Here is an 18,134-nt window from a genome sequence, read left to right as displayed (position 1 = left end):
TGCTTTTTTCTAAATTTATGGTCATGTAAAGGTCAAAGTTATATTGATTAAGTATGTTTTTTCTAAACTTATGATCAAGTTAAGATCAAAGAGAGTTATATAACAAAAATACATTAACTATTTTTCCTTTGGTACAGAATAATTTTGATTCGAAAGATATTTTTTTTTTGTAGCTACTAGTTTTGATAATAACTGCAAGAAAGATCACCCTGCATATAATAAAAATAGACTGATTTCCTAGACAAATAAGTTGTATATAAACCTATATGTATTATAAGTTATATCATATAAATATCGTATAAATTTCAGATTTGTATATAATGACAGTATTTAACAACGTTTTATCTTTTCTGATCGACTTGCAATTATCATTCATATTCACTGGATAAACATTTTGTTGGCACGAAATGTAAACGAAAATGTAAACGGTTACGATGTGAAAAAGTAGAATCGCAAATGTGTAACGAAAATGTGTAATGTTCGCATTAGTTGCTTTAATATTAAATTTAATGTTAATAATTAATTATATGCGGATAAAATCGCGAGTAAAGGTTAAAATTATTATGCATCAATCGACGAAAGGTGAAATGAATTTTTTATGCCATGCTGCGCGCGCGCGCTCATATGTATTATTGCATTGTGTGCTTTTGCTATTTGCTCGATAACGCAGCAGTTAACGCGCTAACGTATCCATGAGAAGAATTCTTTATACTCTTTCTAATTTGTTTATCTATATATCACAATTAATATTTGCAATTTGTTGGAATTTTATCCATGATCAATTAAATATGGAGAAGGTCAGGATAAAAACTCGACTCAAGTATTCGAAAATAGGATGTTGGAATATTCTGAAAAAACAGGCTGCCAACTTTTGCTCCAACACCGGATTACACGGTTACAAATATATCAATCAAACTCAACATCCTAAAACGGAACGGTATGGATTTCTTATTTTTAATATTTTATAATAAACGCAGATAATTAAATTAATTTATTCTATATATTTATACTTATATATTAATATATTTATATATTAATTTATTCTACATTTATATTTATATTTATATACAGCCTCTTGTATGTTTGTTATCTTTCTTTTATGCTGTATTTTATTAATTATAATTTTTATTACATATTATCGTTATTAAATTGGGGCTGTTATTTAGTTTTAATGAATAATAGTTACAAAGTTTGTTATGAATAATTACGAAGAGAGAGAGAGAGAGAGAGAAAAGAGAAGAGAATACAAATAATATATTTTTTTAATTTAAAAAATCTGTAAAAATATACATAAACTTAAACATATTATTATTGAAAACCGATTTCGATTTATATGCAACGTGCGCGAATTTTTTTACGTGTTTAACTTAATATTTAAATGATCACAATTATGCGTGTATTATCGACAATTATTTATAGGATTATTTGGGCGATAATGGTAATTACATCATTATGCTGCGCTTTCATTTTAATAAAAAAGTCTTTGAATTATTATGTCACTTATCCTACCCTGACAGTTATCGAATCAACGCATAACGAAATAGGGAATTATCCATTTCCTGCAATAACAATATGCAATAATAATCGCGTGTCTTACAAATTGACCGAGGAATTCGTCAAAAATTTGTGAGTATTTGGCATATGTTTCATATTAGAGATTCTTGCTACCATAATATTGTTACAAAAATTATTTTTCTTTTGCTTATGTCAACCGTATTTTTTTTCAGGAGAACACCATCCAATATGTCGAAAGAATTTTTAATTAAAGAAATGCGATTGATGAATGAATTGTTAATACCAGGAATATTCGGATATGACCTTCAGAAAAATCTTACTCGCCTACAAGATATTATAGATGATAACAGTATGTCCATTTTTGATGTAGTAAGATTGGTATGTATTAAAATGTTTTTCGTGCACATATGTACATAATATGATTATGAAATTTCAGAACATATATTATTTGCTCTTTTTTTATTAATTATATTTATTGTTCCTTGAACTTAAAAATATAATAAACTTGGAAATATGTTTGTATTTTATCAACTTATGTATGTACATAGGAGAGTGTATATATATATATATATATATATATATATATATATATATATATAATCCATTTGCATCATACGAAAAAATAAATAATAAGCCCTTATCACCAAATTTTTTTTTATTAAATTAGATTTAGAAACATTGTAAAAAGTATTAAAAACTTAATTTTCCAGTGATTTGTGAAAGATAAAATGATCGATCACTTCATAATAAGAATGTGTCGTGTGTCATATGTCGACTTCATGATAAGAATCCGTGCTCTGTAATAAAAGGATGAAAGAATTAAAAAAATAATTATATAAAATGAAAGAAGTCTCAACGAAATTATTATGTACATACATATAACTACAAATGTTGATATTGATGAGAACAATCCACACTAATTGTTTTGTATGATAGTATTTGAAATGATCAATGGATATAGCTATTTGGCAGTTACCGCTGATAAATTGTTCTCATAAATTATTTCTCTTCTTTTTTTGTGATAAATAAACTACATAATGCTTTTGAGCTTTCCTCGATGTTGTTTCAATCTGAATTAAAAAATGTTGACTAGTAAATCTTTGATCTCCGTTAAAATTTAGGCATGTTAGTAGTAACTGAAAGATTTCTGTTTCAATACAAACATACTTTTCAAACATATCGCGAATGTATAAAGAAAATTATTTTCTATCTCTTTAGTTTATTAAATTAATGATTTTATAATATTATTATAAATTAAGACATACTTTATACATTGTATTTTATCTTTCAACATTGCTGTTTGAAAGAACTAATCATTACTTCTTTCCAGATTACACAAAACTGCAGTACCCTAATAACTAGATGCAAGTGGAAGGGCACAGTCGATCATTGTGACAAATATTTTCAGCCAGCTTTGTCACGGGATGGCTTATGTTGCAGTTTTAATTATTATGTTTTCCCAGATACAATACCTGAGAAGTATAAATTTTTATAGAATCAAATTTTACATTGTACGCGTGATATTTAAGACTTACGAAACAACTTATCTCCTTTTTTTAGCATTAAAAATTTTGCTTTCAGTTTTTTTAGAATATGTCAATAAAATATTGTCCAGAAATTATAAGATGTGTATGTGTATGCGCAATAATTATATTAAATTTTAAATATATTAAATATGTTAAATATTAAATGTTCAAATAATTGTCGTAAGTTTTAAATATGTCATGTTTATGTTTTGTACATACATATACATACGTATATGTCTAAGTATGTGTATATTTTCATAGATACAAACATATACGTACACACACATAAAAAAAATTGTGGAACAGAAAAAAATAATAGACAAAAATTTCATTATTACAATATAATTTACAATAAAAATATTAAATAAAATACATCGTGTTTATCTATATTTTAATATATATTATATAATATATATTATAATATATATTATATATATTATATATTATATAAAAATGTAAAACCTACGAACATTAAAATACAGTTATGTATTTAATATATTTAAATATAATCATCGTATAATACTGCATATATTTTTCGATTAACATATTTTTTTTTCTTATTAAAGAGTAAAACGATCTGCTGCCTGTGGTTTAGAGACTGGTATGACTATAATAATAAATAATGATCCCAAAGATTATCATGCTACTCTTAGAGGAGGATATGGAGTAAAGGTAATTTAAATAATGTTTTTTTAAACTATCGAAAATAATTTTTTCAGTAATAAAATTTTTATAAAAACAATTCAATAATTATATTACTATAATTACAATTAATCGGTAGGGAAATTAAACGGTTATTCATCGGATAACATTTAATTAGTAATAATTTATTTGAATTTGTAAGATTTAAAATATATAATATTATGTTATATTTATAATATTAATATTATCTATTTGTATAATTCTCTATTTGAATTTTACATTTTATTTTTCAAAACTTCAATTATAAATTTAATAAATAAATTTAATTAATCAATAAATAATTTCATTAATCAATTTAATTAATCAATAAATACTTTTTAATAATAATGTATTAATAATTTTTATTAATAATGTGTTATTATATGCTTTATGTTATAGGTCATGATACACTACTCGTTCGATTATCCAGATTTTAATTCCGAAATTCAATTAGCACGAATAAATAGTGAACATTTCCTGAGTGTTACCCCTGAGGAAATGTATTCAAATTCCGATATGAAGAATTTAGCGATTTCTACACGAAAATGTATACTTAGTGATGAAGCAAACAAAACACTATATACAAATATCAAAGAGAAAAATTTAACTTTTGCGATATATACATATCACAACTGCCTTGCAGAATGTCGAGCTAGCATTGTAAGAAAAAAATGCGGTTGCATCCCTTATTACTTTCCACAAAATAGTAAGTAGAAGAAAAAGTATGTGTAAAGACAAAAATAGAAAGTTAATTCGAACAAATTTATTTTTTGATATATAGAAAAATTTTTATAACTTGTAATCTCTTTCTTCTGTGCCCTCTATTCAATATAAAATATATTATTGAAAAATTTTGGTTAATAAAAAATAAAATCGTTTATATAAATAAAACGTTTTTATTTTTTTTATGTATTTTTACAGTGAAAGTTAATTCATTAATATGTTTTTTAATCTTTTATTATTAAAATAGATAATATAATATAATAATGTTATTAAAATAGATTATATGCTTACTCAGCTGGATAATACAATTATAATTTAAAATAATTCTGTAATTTTATATAAAACAATAAATTTTTTTAAATTCCAGATCGTAATATGAGGTCAGGCACATGAATAATAGTGCATTAATTTCAAAGAAAATTAATTTTTTGAAATTACACATTCTATTATCCGCGCGTCTATCTCTTACTGGCAGGAAGAATTTAAATTGCGTTTTTTTTTATATTTATACAATAGAGCCGTATCAGTTTCTTTACTTCAAGTATAAAACAGATATTAGTATTTTTTTAAAGAAACATAATACATAAAATATAATATATTATATAATATGATTTTTTCATACAATCAATATTTGTTTAATGTATTTTTACACTTTAATAGTTACTTTAACAAAGATAATATAAAAAGTTATATTATGATTTTTTTAACTACTTTCCAAATTCTTTCCTTTTAAAATCCATTATACATTGTAGAGAGGGAACACATTCTAAAAAAAATAAACATATTTTCCTCCAGGTACCAGAGTATGTAATCTCAGGGATGTCCAATGCTTACTAAAATATAAGTGTAAGTGCATATATATATATATATATATATATATATATATATATATACATTCATATTTAATCACTCTAATTTTAAAGAAATAATTTATTTTAAAAAATGAAGCTTCGTATACGTATAAATGTTATTTTACATTTTTGGTGAGCGTCGGCCTTCTTTTGGAAAATGCATCTTACTATCAGATATTAATAATTTTTTAAATTTGTTAACAGCTTAGTGCTTTCGTCACATCTTTTGTTAGCGTTTCAAAACGTTTGACCATTATTATTTTACATATTGTTTATGTTGCCTCCTATCGCGCCCATCTTTGAGTAATCGCGCTCTGTTTATTAGTTAAATTTATTTTGTTTATATTCTAACGACTTCTTAAGTATTGAAAAGGATCTTGAATAGATCGAAATGTATGTATACGTATGTATTTTATACGTAAATACGTATGTATTTTATATCTAATTGATTATTAATATATTACCTCTTACTTAGAGTCTTTTATTATTACTTTTTATTTTTACGTTCTAACACTTTGCGCCACGGTCTCGTAGCCTTTTAATTTTATTTCGTATTTTTACATTTTTGACTTATTTTTTTTCAAAAAAACCTTTTCCCTGCTTGTAATCCCTGTTCCCAGACATCTTGTATTTTGTCAAATTAAAATGAATTATCTTGTGGTTTATTTTACATATATTTGTTTCTTACAGCGTTTTTTGATACTTCATGGCCAGATGTGGATGAAAGTGATAACAAACTACAAAAGATAAAGAATATGAAAACAGGACCTTGCGGATGCATACCCGATTGCACTCTATATTATTATCCCTTCGAAAGCTCTTATGGAACGCTCGATCATACTATTTACTATAACGATAGGGGTTTTTTAAAGCACTCTCGGTAGCAGATTAATTCATATATATTTCGCATAAAGCATCAAAAGTTACACATATACTTTAATTAAAATTATTCGAATAAGAATCAAAATCTTTCAATTATATTTCAAAACTCTATACAAAATAATAAACTAACTTATATAAAATATTTTATTTATGTTATTTTCTATTTGTTTATGCATAATGTATATAAATAGAAATAATTAATTATTAAAATAATTATTCGATTTGTAAAGCTTTTTAATATTCTTTAAACATATCTTCATATGAAATACAAACAATTTCATAAAGTAATTTTTTTTTAAATCATTAATTATTAATTAACTCTATATAAATTTAAATATATCAAGTTTCATGAATTAAATACAATTTATTTCATTAATTAATTATCTTATTTTTAAATCAATTATTATAACAGTGCAATAATAATGAGATATAATAACGACATATGTTATGTTACAATAAAATAATTACCCAGAGAACATTAAAATGTCTTAAGACGTTTAAAAAGACATCTTAAAATTATTAAATTATTAATTATTAAATTATTAAATTATTAAAATTATTAATTTTTATAAGATTATCAATGGATTATCAATGGATAAAATATTCTCTAACGTAATTATCACTTTCAAAAACGATGTATTTCTTATTATAGGAATATCGATGTAAAATATTTTTTTATTTCTAACAGAAAACATACACTGAATAAAAAATATATTTTTGTTCATTAAAATATATTTTTGTTCATTGAAAAAAGAAATAAATTTAGTTTTTTATTTAATATAACATTATTTTTCTTTATCATTTTTAGTTAATATATTAAAAAAAATCTTTATCGAAAATAATTTTAATGAATTAATGATACACTTTTATAGCAAATCACTCCAACAAATACATAGTTCGGATAATTTTCAGTTAAAATTTTAAATATGTAAAAATTTCTATTTAACTAAAAATTACCCAAATTTATCTAATTAAAAATAATAATTACATAATTTTATAGCCAATTAGAATCGTATTTTAAAATAATAGCAAATAATTCAAATCAGTTATCTAAAAAAATCAAAAATAATAAAAGATCAATTTACAATAACCAAAATATAAAAATATTAAATAATTAAAAAAAGAACAAAATAAAATTTTAAAAAATGTTTTTCTTTTTTCCACAAAAAAAAATATATTTCATAAAGAAACATTTTATTTTTTTCTAGTTATATTTCTGTCTACAAGATATATATATATATATATATATATATATATGTATATATATATATATATATATATATATGTATATATATAATGTGCACAATTAGCTATATAGTTATGTAATTGCGCAAAATATACAGTATTTTTAATACATTCTTAAAATCTATACATGTAAGAATTAACATTAATCTGAAAATAGTTAATATAGATTTAAATATGTTCATGTAGGTACTAATACTATTATTATATTTTTGCAGTAACGGCACTAGCTTACTCAATCACACTATGGTACATGTATTCTTCAGCGATTTAGTTGCCATTCAGTATCGACGATCAATTAATTATAGTTGGCGTAATATGTTCGGTAAGATATATATATATATATATATATATATATATATAAACATTCTGTTTAAAAAAAATTACATATATAGTAATATATATTATTTTTAGCATCATTCGGTGGTTTTCTCGGATTACTTGCTGGTTTCAGTCTCATGTCAATCTTTGAATTTCTATATTTCTTTATAATACGCGTAATAATTGAGGCATATTACAATTCAACAGAAGACAGTAATGTACAATAATATATACTAATAAACTAGTAATATATTTAAAAATAATTATCATCTACGGACAATTAGTAATAATTATAATCATTATCATATTAATTGAAATAATTCTTTCTATTATGTCACACGTGAAAATAAAGTTTAATATATACATAATCTTATATGTACAAATATATGTTATAAGTATTATAAAAATTCTTATTATTAACATAATCCTAAACAACTTTTTTCTTAATTTATAAATAAAATCTTCATTTAAATCTTTAAATTATATTATTAACCTAAATTATTTATTTACATATGTATTTATAGCAAAAGAAATATTTTAAACGTATAATTATTACTTAAAGTGCAGGAGTAATTATGTTTCTTAATTGAAAGTCTGAATCTAAACAATCAATGCGTATTTCTGGCAATTGTACAATTTGAACCCCTTCTATTTTTCCATTTTTTTCTTGCATAAATGCTATTTTTTTTCTAACATATTCAGTGAAAGATAAATGATTCCCATAAGTTTCGAGAATTTTACAAACTTCCTGTATAAACCATGAAACCGAATAAAATAAATAATTATTATAAATAATATTGAAACTCAATTATACAAAATATATTTCAAGTGTCATTATTTACTTTGATCTTTGTGACGTACTGATACAAAACCTTGTATTGTTGACATAAATATTAAAAGTTTCCTAAATTGACGAATATCTTCCGATATCATAACAGGAGAATTAGATAAACCATCAGTTATCAAACAATTATTTATACTTCCTGGAAACAAAATCTGCTCTTTGTAATTTTGAATATACTTACATAATAAAATTATTTATTTATACATACATACAGACATATATATAGACACACACACACACATGTATATATTCATACACATATAAATAAAGAGAAAAAACATTAATTGAAAGATTTGAAATATTTAAATATTCTACAACTTATGTACAACAAATTATCAAGAAACAAATAGTTCTTTTCATCTTATAAAATTATGAAATTCTCATTATCAACATAAAAAAAAATTGTTTACAACTTCTTATTATATACAATATTAAATTCTTTTTAAATATAATTTTTTTTATTACAATTTTGTTTAATTTTGTTTTCTTACCACGTATCTTTCCTGGACAAGCTTGAATAATAACAATTTTTATAACATCTTTCAATTCCATACAACAAACAGCTTTTTCAATTGCTTCCAATGAAACTTCTTTTTCATCTGATACAATTACACCTACTGTAATGTAAATTCATCATTCATTAACTATTTAACTAGTTGTTGTCAAGAGATGACGAGTACGAATATATAAATTACTTAAATAAATTTTTAATTTTATTAAATTTATCGCCTAGTTTTATAAAAATAATTTTTTTCATGAGGAATGTGGGGCGCACATTTATGCATTTATTTATTTAGATGAGATTTACTTTAGAGCACATTCAGTATTCAACTTTAATTTTATTTTCTCTTTCTTATGATATATAAGTATAACATAATTACCTGCAAATGTTATCATTTTTGTGTGCTTACAGTGATAGAAGACGCGATCTAGATTATTTTAAATATAAATATATACATATATATATATATATATATATATACATAAATATATATGTATATGTATATATATAAATGTTTCGTGTCACGATAAATCTTGTAAAATCATTGATCTTTAATAGTATCTCGTCAGTGAAAAAAAATGCTTTCGAATGTTACACTTTATGTAGCAAATTTTTTATATTGTTCTATTACAATTTTCATAACAGCAAAATATTTAATGCTTGATGTTTTATATGTATATATAATACAATGTGCTAAATTATAAAGTGTAACATAATTAAAAAGTATTACTATTATTAGTCGACTTAATTGCAAGCTATTCCTAATTACTACACATGTTTATCCGATGCATCTTCTTCTTCAAGTCTTTGCAATGTTGTGATCTGTCGCATTCCCAAGACTATAGGGACTCGTGCTTCTTTCTTCTTATCGTTTTATCATTCTTTTCTCTCTTCCATCTATAGGGACTATAGGGACTCGTGCTTCTTTCTTCTTATCATTTTATCATTCTTTTCTCTCTTCCATCTTATTCAAAATATATAATAATTATTAACTAAGTATTATAATATAATATAATTATTATATTAATAATTAATATGTATAATATATATTAATATATAATATATATTAATAATGTATAATATAAATTAATATATAATATATATATATATATATTAATATATATAAATAATTAATAATTATTAATATAATAATTATAATTACGGTATCTCTCTTAGTCTGACTCTTTCTCTTTGACCTATCCGGCATGGGTGACCCTACCAGTAATTAAGGCCGGTATTTACACAGTCTTATATTTAAAATTGTTTTAAGTAAAATTTAGAAAATGTTTGTTATTTCATTGAGATTGAACAGAATTTTAAGATGCGATCTAAGATTATATTTAAGATGATTAAATATAAAAACAAATTGTATGAATACCGGCCTACGTTACCGCCGGCATAGCTCTCCGGATCATTAGAGTACTCAAACCTCTTCACCCGGCAAATGCCTTCGTTAAGGTGGAGATACCATCGAAGAGGTACAATTTTTTTATTTTATTTTCTTTTAATAATGTAGGTTTTTCAAATTTTCCAAATAGAAAATATAATACAAAGGATGTATAAAATATACATATATTATATATATATTATATAATTATATAATATTATAATGCATAATTACATAGCTTGCAGTCATATAAAAATATATTACAAAATATATATTATAATTATAGTACAATTTATAAATTGGTATCAACATCAAATAAATATGTATTCGAATTTATTCAAATATTTTCAATAATACGGATAATAATGTTGAAAGCACATACACATTCTTGGACTTACAATAATACTATATATATATATATATATATATATATATATATATATAGAAAGAAAAAAAAGGAAAATTCGGAGAATAAAATAATTTTTCGAAAAATGAAGATATATTTTCCATTTTTCGACATTTATTCAAGATTTATTTTCTATTGTTATAAAATCTTTTACACATATTTTTGTTATCATTTTCATAATAGTATAACTTAATATATAATATTTTATTTTAATTCTAAATACAATAGAGTTATAAAATATAAATTAGAAAATTAATTTAATATATAATAATACAATCAAATTGAAAATATATAATGTATAACAATAACAATAATAAAATATATATACATAATACACACATATATATATATATATATATATATATATAATACATAAAATTGTTAATACATAAGATAATACATAAAATTTTTCGTTAAAAATATATAGTGTAATACATAACAATAAAATAGATATTATATATAATACATAAAAAATTGTTATGTAGAATATATACATAGATTACTTTACTATATTACACGAAAATATCCGCAATACGTACAACGTAAAATTGATTAAAAATTTTTAGAAAATTTTTAGATTAGTAGCTGATAATCTATCGCGACTAAAAAAATCATTAATAAATTTATCGCTTGTGTTCCTCTCAATTAAGAAAAAGTAATTTTAATGCGAAATTTTAATTCATTTTATAAGATTTTCTAAAAGAAATGTTTGATGACGCGGAAAGATAAGTAAAACTTTGATGTTACCCAACAATTAAATCAGAGAAAAAATTAAATTTCGCGGTTTAAATTTCGCGAATATATATGATAAATAAATAAATTAATAATAACAGTAATATTTAACCATAACAATACACATAATTTCTATAATAATCGGAATACAACGTGCGCAATATAATTATTATCATTTTGTGCGACAATCAAAATATTGCAACATTAGAGACGCATTTCATATAATTTGCACAATATTATAATATACGTAAGGAATCAAACGCGGATGCAGAATCTAATAGTCGATTTCTTTTCAAATATACAATTTCATGTAAATTTCGCGATCAAAAGTAAAATATATATCTTGTTCCGCGAACAATTGCAAACAGGCTAAACTTTAATATCCTTATGCCTTAAAATAATCGCGTTATCGCCACGCTCAATGAAGAATAACTGGCCCAACGATTAGACCAAATCAAAATCCCTCTGCCGAGTGACACGCTGGTTAATATCTGACAGAGAGAAGAACGATCCTAAAAGTGGGAAGCGACTTCAATTTGTCTTATTTCTTCTATTTCGGATCTCGCGAAATCGATCCACAACGGATAGTTAAGTGATTAATTAAACATCAGAAGCTTCTCTACAAGAAAGAGCGAAATCCCGATCTTCCTGACTGCTCCCGATAACAGCGATTTTGGCAGCGGATAACGACTGTTACCCTTCTTATCATTTTCAATATATAATATTAAAATTCGCGTAAAAAAACATCTTCCATTTTAAGAAATCTTTTCTTTTTACTAAAAAATGACTGGATATAATAGTTTTTATATACATGTTACAATCAAATATATTTAAAGATAAAATGAAATACATGCGCTTTTATCGTTGCTTGATTAAATGTGTGAATAATAATAATTTTAGGGTACCAAATTTGCTCAAAATTCGAGACAAATCAAATCTGATAACAGCAAGATTAAAAAAAAATTCAACTTGAATATTTAGCAACATCAAATGAAAGATTATCAAGAAATTAATTTTTCTGTTGCATTTAACAGTTAAGACTTAACACGTAACAATAATTTGCAGATATCTTACTGATATCAGAGTACCCATCCGATTTGTCTCGAATTTTTTAATTAATCACACATTTTATATTATATCATGCATTCCTAATATATTATTAAGAATAATATTAAAAAATAGTTTTTCAAATATGTCACAATTTACGCACATGTATTTTATTATATGTACACTCTTATCTAAAATAAACTAATTATAATATATATAAGATAGTGGAGCATCCAGTAATTCCTGCAAGTGGTTTCTTAAAAGAGACCAAAAATAAAATTAACTCAAAATTAATTAATAAAATATACTTGTTTGTAACCATAATTTTTCAAATAATAAAAATTTTGCACAAAAAAGTTTGCGCAAAAACTTATTAAATTAAATTTATATTTGAAAAAGTGAATTTTATCTATTATATCCATTTTTGAATTATTATTTTCATTATTAAAATAATAGTCATATTAATAGGAGGATATTAATGGAAGAACATTTTTAACAAAAAGAGAAAATATATCTTCTCTCAAAGTATAATGAATTTTGTAATTCGATTTCAAACAATGTACGGTGATTGTCGTTAAATCACTGCCAAAACATTGTTTCCAGGAACCGCCACGAAAACCTGGGTTTAATTCCTACTCTGTAATGAAACTTTCAATTTTCAATGAGGCACCGAACTAAGCGTTGCGGATAGATCTCACAAAAACCGGCGAGAAATAACTTTCCGCAATGAAAATCGTTTCGATTCTCCACCAGTACAAACCGCGCATTTGCTAGCGTCCACCTGACATGAGGGACAGCGATAAGGCTTCGTCGTCGAGACAGCGATCACATCCAAAAACGTGAAAAGAACGCAATTGTTTGCAATATAATTTATTATAAAATCGTAAATCAATAAATCGTAATCTATAAATATTTAACGCGATGCGAAATTCTCGAAATACATTAAATTAAAAACGATAATCAAAGAAAATTATTTTGTTTTACAGATTTAAATTTCCGCATGATTGATAATGTTTAATATTTCGCAATATTTTATTTTCGAATATACTTGTGTTTTCTATAATATTAAAAGAACGACAAATTTTACGTAAAAAGCTAATATCTAATTATTGGGTTAACATCGTGTTTTTCTTGATTCACTTTTATTTAATAACCTTTATATTATGTAAAAAAATTTTTTTTACAGTATTTGCGCGATTACGAAAGTTTCTTGAATTTATTAATAATCTTTTAGTATAAAAAATAAGCTATCCAAATATTTGAATAATTTTGCAATAAAAATATTCAAATAAAATATATCAAATGTGTTAATTAAACAAATTTTGTTATTGTATGTATTTACCTAATTTCGTGTAATGTACAATAGATTTCTTTTACATTATTACAATTAGATTATAATTTCGATACAATTGCAAAGAAAATTATGAAAAATAAAAAATAATATAATTACAATTTATAGATATAATTATAATGTTAATTACAATTTAATAATTAATGCTATTAGTATCAATATTCCCAACATAAGAAAATTGCAAAATTTTTATTATTTAAAATGATTATTCAATGATAATCAATGTATATGATTTCAAATAAGTTAGAAAAAAAATTATTTAAATTGAATTACTTTTGTCTCTCAATATTTTATCAAATAAATATTATCATATTAGATACTAATAACATTCATCTTTGAATTTAAAATTATAATTTTTAAAAAAATACAATTTTTAGTAGTGATAAAATAAAATATTAATACAATTTACAAAAAATAAAATATTAAATTTAGTACATGTTATACGTATAATAAAATGCAACTTAAATGTACATTATGTATTTAAGTTACATTTTTTACATTTTCCATACATTAATTTTTTATTTTTATTTATAGTTTTTTTTATAATTAATTTCAATTCTTTATATATAATTTATTTAATTTTATATGAAATAAATTATATATATATTTAATTTTTATATGCCCTAATAGCCCTAACAATCTTAACAATCCTAATAGACCTAATAGCCCTAACAAGCCTAATACAGACCCCTAAAAATAACATATTTTCATGTTTTTCTTCTTAAAAATAAATTTAATTTTTATATGCTTTAATAGCCCTAACAAACCTAATAGGCTTAACAAACCTAACAGTCCTAACAGCCCTAACAGACCTAACAAAGACCTAACAGCCCTAGCCACCCTACTTGCTGGCTTACGCCAGCAGAAATTCACGATCAAGTGAAATTTGGGGAACCCTAATTAGGAATCCGCGATAATGAAAAATTTAGGAAGCCCTAACCGGAAATTCGCGATAAAAGGAAGCCTTAGCGACGCAACACATCTTTTGGCCAATATTGCCAATATTGATGTATTTTCCAAGCCAGTTATCTCTGCTTCTGGCTATATTCATTTTGACGACTATTTGTTTAGTCGTCGACTATTCGATCGTACGATATTATCGATCGTATTTTAACGTGCGTCATTTAGTCGTCAGAAATCGCAAAATAAATTATCATGCATAAAATATAATTAGCATGCATTTTAACTCTCGGTCGGTGGGTTGCTTATAAATATTTTTATTTTTTAGATTAAATATTTAGAAATTAAAAATCTATTTTTAAAATCGTTTTGTAAAAGTCTGTGTGTCCATATATATATAATGGAAATAAATATTTCATGTATGTCTATATCTATTGTTATTTTACAAATATTTTTTCTTTTACTTTAATTTTTACACGTATTATCCCGCCAATCAAGAGTTAGAAGCAACGGATTTCTTCATGCATTTACAAATCCTTTGCTTCAAAATAAAAAGTTGTCACTTACCGGCACTGATGCGCAACAGCGGAATTGATATTGAAGCTATGTTGTCTGTAACATACAAATATAAAATGCAAATTATATCAATGTTCAAAATAATTAATATTTTAAGAAATTATTATTGGACTCATTAAATTTTATATCCGATGTACGCAATTATAAATAGATGTATAAATATGAAATAATTTTATAAGTAATTAATTTGTTTAAGTAGAAACTTTTATAGAAAGAATCATTATAAAAAATTGTCCAATTTTTCCATGTTTAAGTCATTTATATAAATCAAATTATTTAATTAATTAATTTATATAAAATTAATATAAATAATAATACACACCATCAGGTTGTTCCGCTGGTGCAAGATGCCTTTCCTAGGCCTGCTCCTCCTCTCAGATCATCTGAGTTGGTTACATCTATAACATACACATAAAAAATCCAAATTATAATAACGTCCAAAATAATTAATATTTCAAAGAATTATTATTGTATGTATTGTGTATCTTATATTCAACCCATATAATAATAAGTAGATTCATAAAATAATTCTATAAATTAAAGAAAAACATTATTAATAATTTTATAAAAGCTTATATCTTTACAAGAGATTATAGCTTTTATTTAAAAATTCTTTTTCTCTCTTATTTAAATCATATAAATAACAAATCAAATGAATTGTTGGATTAATTGTTTGATTTAAATTATATAAATATATTAATATTTATATATAATTGCAAATAAATAAACTATTTACCAGAAGATTGCTCTGCCGGAGCCTGATGCCTCTCCTAGGCCTCCTCCTCCTCTCAGTAGACGCGCGATACTTACGGCACTCCCGCATTCACGAGCGATATTTTTTATATCGCTATTTCGCACTTTTACGCGCGATACTGAACGGCACTCCCGCACTATTGATACGATTAAAAATTTTCTGTTTTGTCTCGCGCGATGTATATATTTAATATATATAAACTTTAAACGGCACTCCCGGTTTCGGTACGAGCGAAAATCCCGTTTCACTTGTGAAAGTGGGAATTGCGAAAAAGTCCAACGCGAAACGCGATACACGCGAATGACGCCGAAAAAAACTAAACGCGAAAACGCGGTATCGAGCACGCCGCCGCCGCGACAGTTGACGGCACCGACGACGAAAAGTAGACGACGCAATATATATATATTTCTTTTTTTAATAATATTTATGTTTTTTTTCTCTGAAAATAAATTTAATTTTTTATATTCCCTAATAGCCCTAACAAACCTAACAGCCCTAACATCCCTAACAGTCCTAGCAGTCCTAACAGCCCTAGCCGCCTTACTTGCTGGCTTACACCAGCAAAAATTCGCGATAAAATTTAAAGAGCCTTACATCGCGCAACACATCTTTTGGCCAATATTGACCATGTATTTTTCAGGCCAGTTATCTCCACTTCTGGCCATTCATTCTGACGACTAATTTATTTCAAAAACGATCATGCGATATTATGATCGTTTCTTTACGGACGTTATTATCGTCAAAATTACAAGTTATAAATTATCATGCATAAAGATAAAAAGCATGCATTTAACTCTCAGTTGGCAGATTGGTTAGAAATATCTCTATTTTATAGAATAAATATTTATCGATTAAAAATTATAATTTTATAAAAATTGTTTTTATAGAGACCGATATATAATAGAATTTTAGAATATTTCATGTATGTTCACCATACAATTGCAACAAAAATATCATCTATCTTTAATTAAAATATTTTTCCTTTACTTTTCAACTTTAATTTTTACTCGCGTATTATCCCGCCAACGGAGAGTTAGAAGCAATGGATTTCTTCATGCATTTATAAATCCTTGCTTCAAAAATAAAAGGTTGTCCTACCGCGGCATTGATGCGCAACAGCGGAATTGATATTGAAGCTACGTTGTCTGTACATACAATATAAAAGCAAATTACATCAATGTTTAAAAATAATTAATATTTTAAGAAATTTATTATTGGATTCATTAATTTTATGTCCGATGTGCGCAATTATAAATAGATATTAAATATAAAATAGTTTTAATAATTAATTAATTTTTTCAAGTAGAAACCTTTAGAAGAATTATATAGAAAGAAATATAAAAATTTTCCCAATTTTTTTCTTGTTTAAACATTCACATAAATCAATTATAAATTAATTAATTCATTTATATAAATTAATATAAATAATAATATTCACACTCAGGTCGTGTTCCGCTGGTGCAGGTATGCTCTCCTAGGCCTGCTCCTCCTCTCAGATCATCTGGGTTGTTCTATAACATACAAATAGAAAGATCTAAATTGTAATAATGTTCAAAATAATTAATATTTTAAAAATTATTATATGCATTGAATTTTATATCCGACGCATATAATAATAGCAGATTAATAAAATAAATATACTTAATAATTCTTGAATAACTTTAATAAAACCTTTACAAGATTATAGATTTTATATAAAAAATCTTTTTCTTTAAAATTCGTATTTAAATCTATGAATAAAATCAAATTACGATTAATTGCTTATTTAATTATAATAAATATATTCATTTAATTTAATTATATATATATAATATTATATAATAATAAATATATGCAAATAAATAACCTATTTAACTCGCAGAACGGTTGCTCTGCCAAGCTTCGAAATGCCTTT

General features: G+C 24.1%; 1 protein-coding gene and 1 long non-coding RNA gene across 2 annotated transcripts; one reads left to right on the top strand and one right to left on the bottom strand.

Annotated features, from left to right (window-relative positions):
- Positions 1–788: 788 nt before the first annotated feature.
- On the top strand, positions 789–14,893 carry LOC112639874 (sodium channel protein Nach-like). Its single transcript, XM_025415051.1, has 9 exons — positions 789–937; positions 1,420–1,626; positions 1,728–1,893; positions 2,846–2,994; positions 3,608–3,713; positions 4,122–4,428; positions 5,241–5,291; positions 5,987–6,176; positions 14,767–14,893. Exons 1-9 carry the CDS (start codon positions 789–791, stop codon positions 14,891–14,893), a joined length of 1,452 nt encoding a protein of 483 aa, XP_025270836.1.
- Positions 14,894–15,387: 494 nt separating this feature from the next.
- On the bottom strand, positions 15,388–16,350 carry LOC112639873. Its single transcript, XR_003123711.1, has 3 exons — positions 16,223–16,350; positions 15,809–15,884; positions 15,388–15,522 (listed from the first exon to the last, which is right to left on the bottom strand). It is a non-coding gene; the product is annotated as an uncharacterized LOC112639873 (long non-coding RNA).
- Positions 16,351–18,134: the final 1,784 nt, after the last annotated feature.

This window comes from Camponotus floridanus, unplaced genomic scaffold, assembly GCF_003227725.1.
Source record: "Camponotus floridanus strain SB8 unplaced genomic scaffold, Cflo_v7.5 scaffold96, whole genome shotgun sequence".
In the NCBI taxonomy this organism is placed as follows: Eukaryota; Metazoa; Arthropoda; class Insecta; order Hymenoptera; family Formicidae; genus Camponotus; species Camponotus floridanus.
Note: the sequence above shows the minus strand (reverse complement) of the source record. Positions and strands in the feature narration are given on the sequence as shown.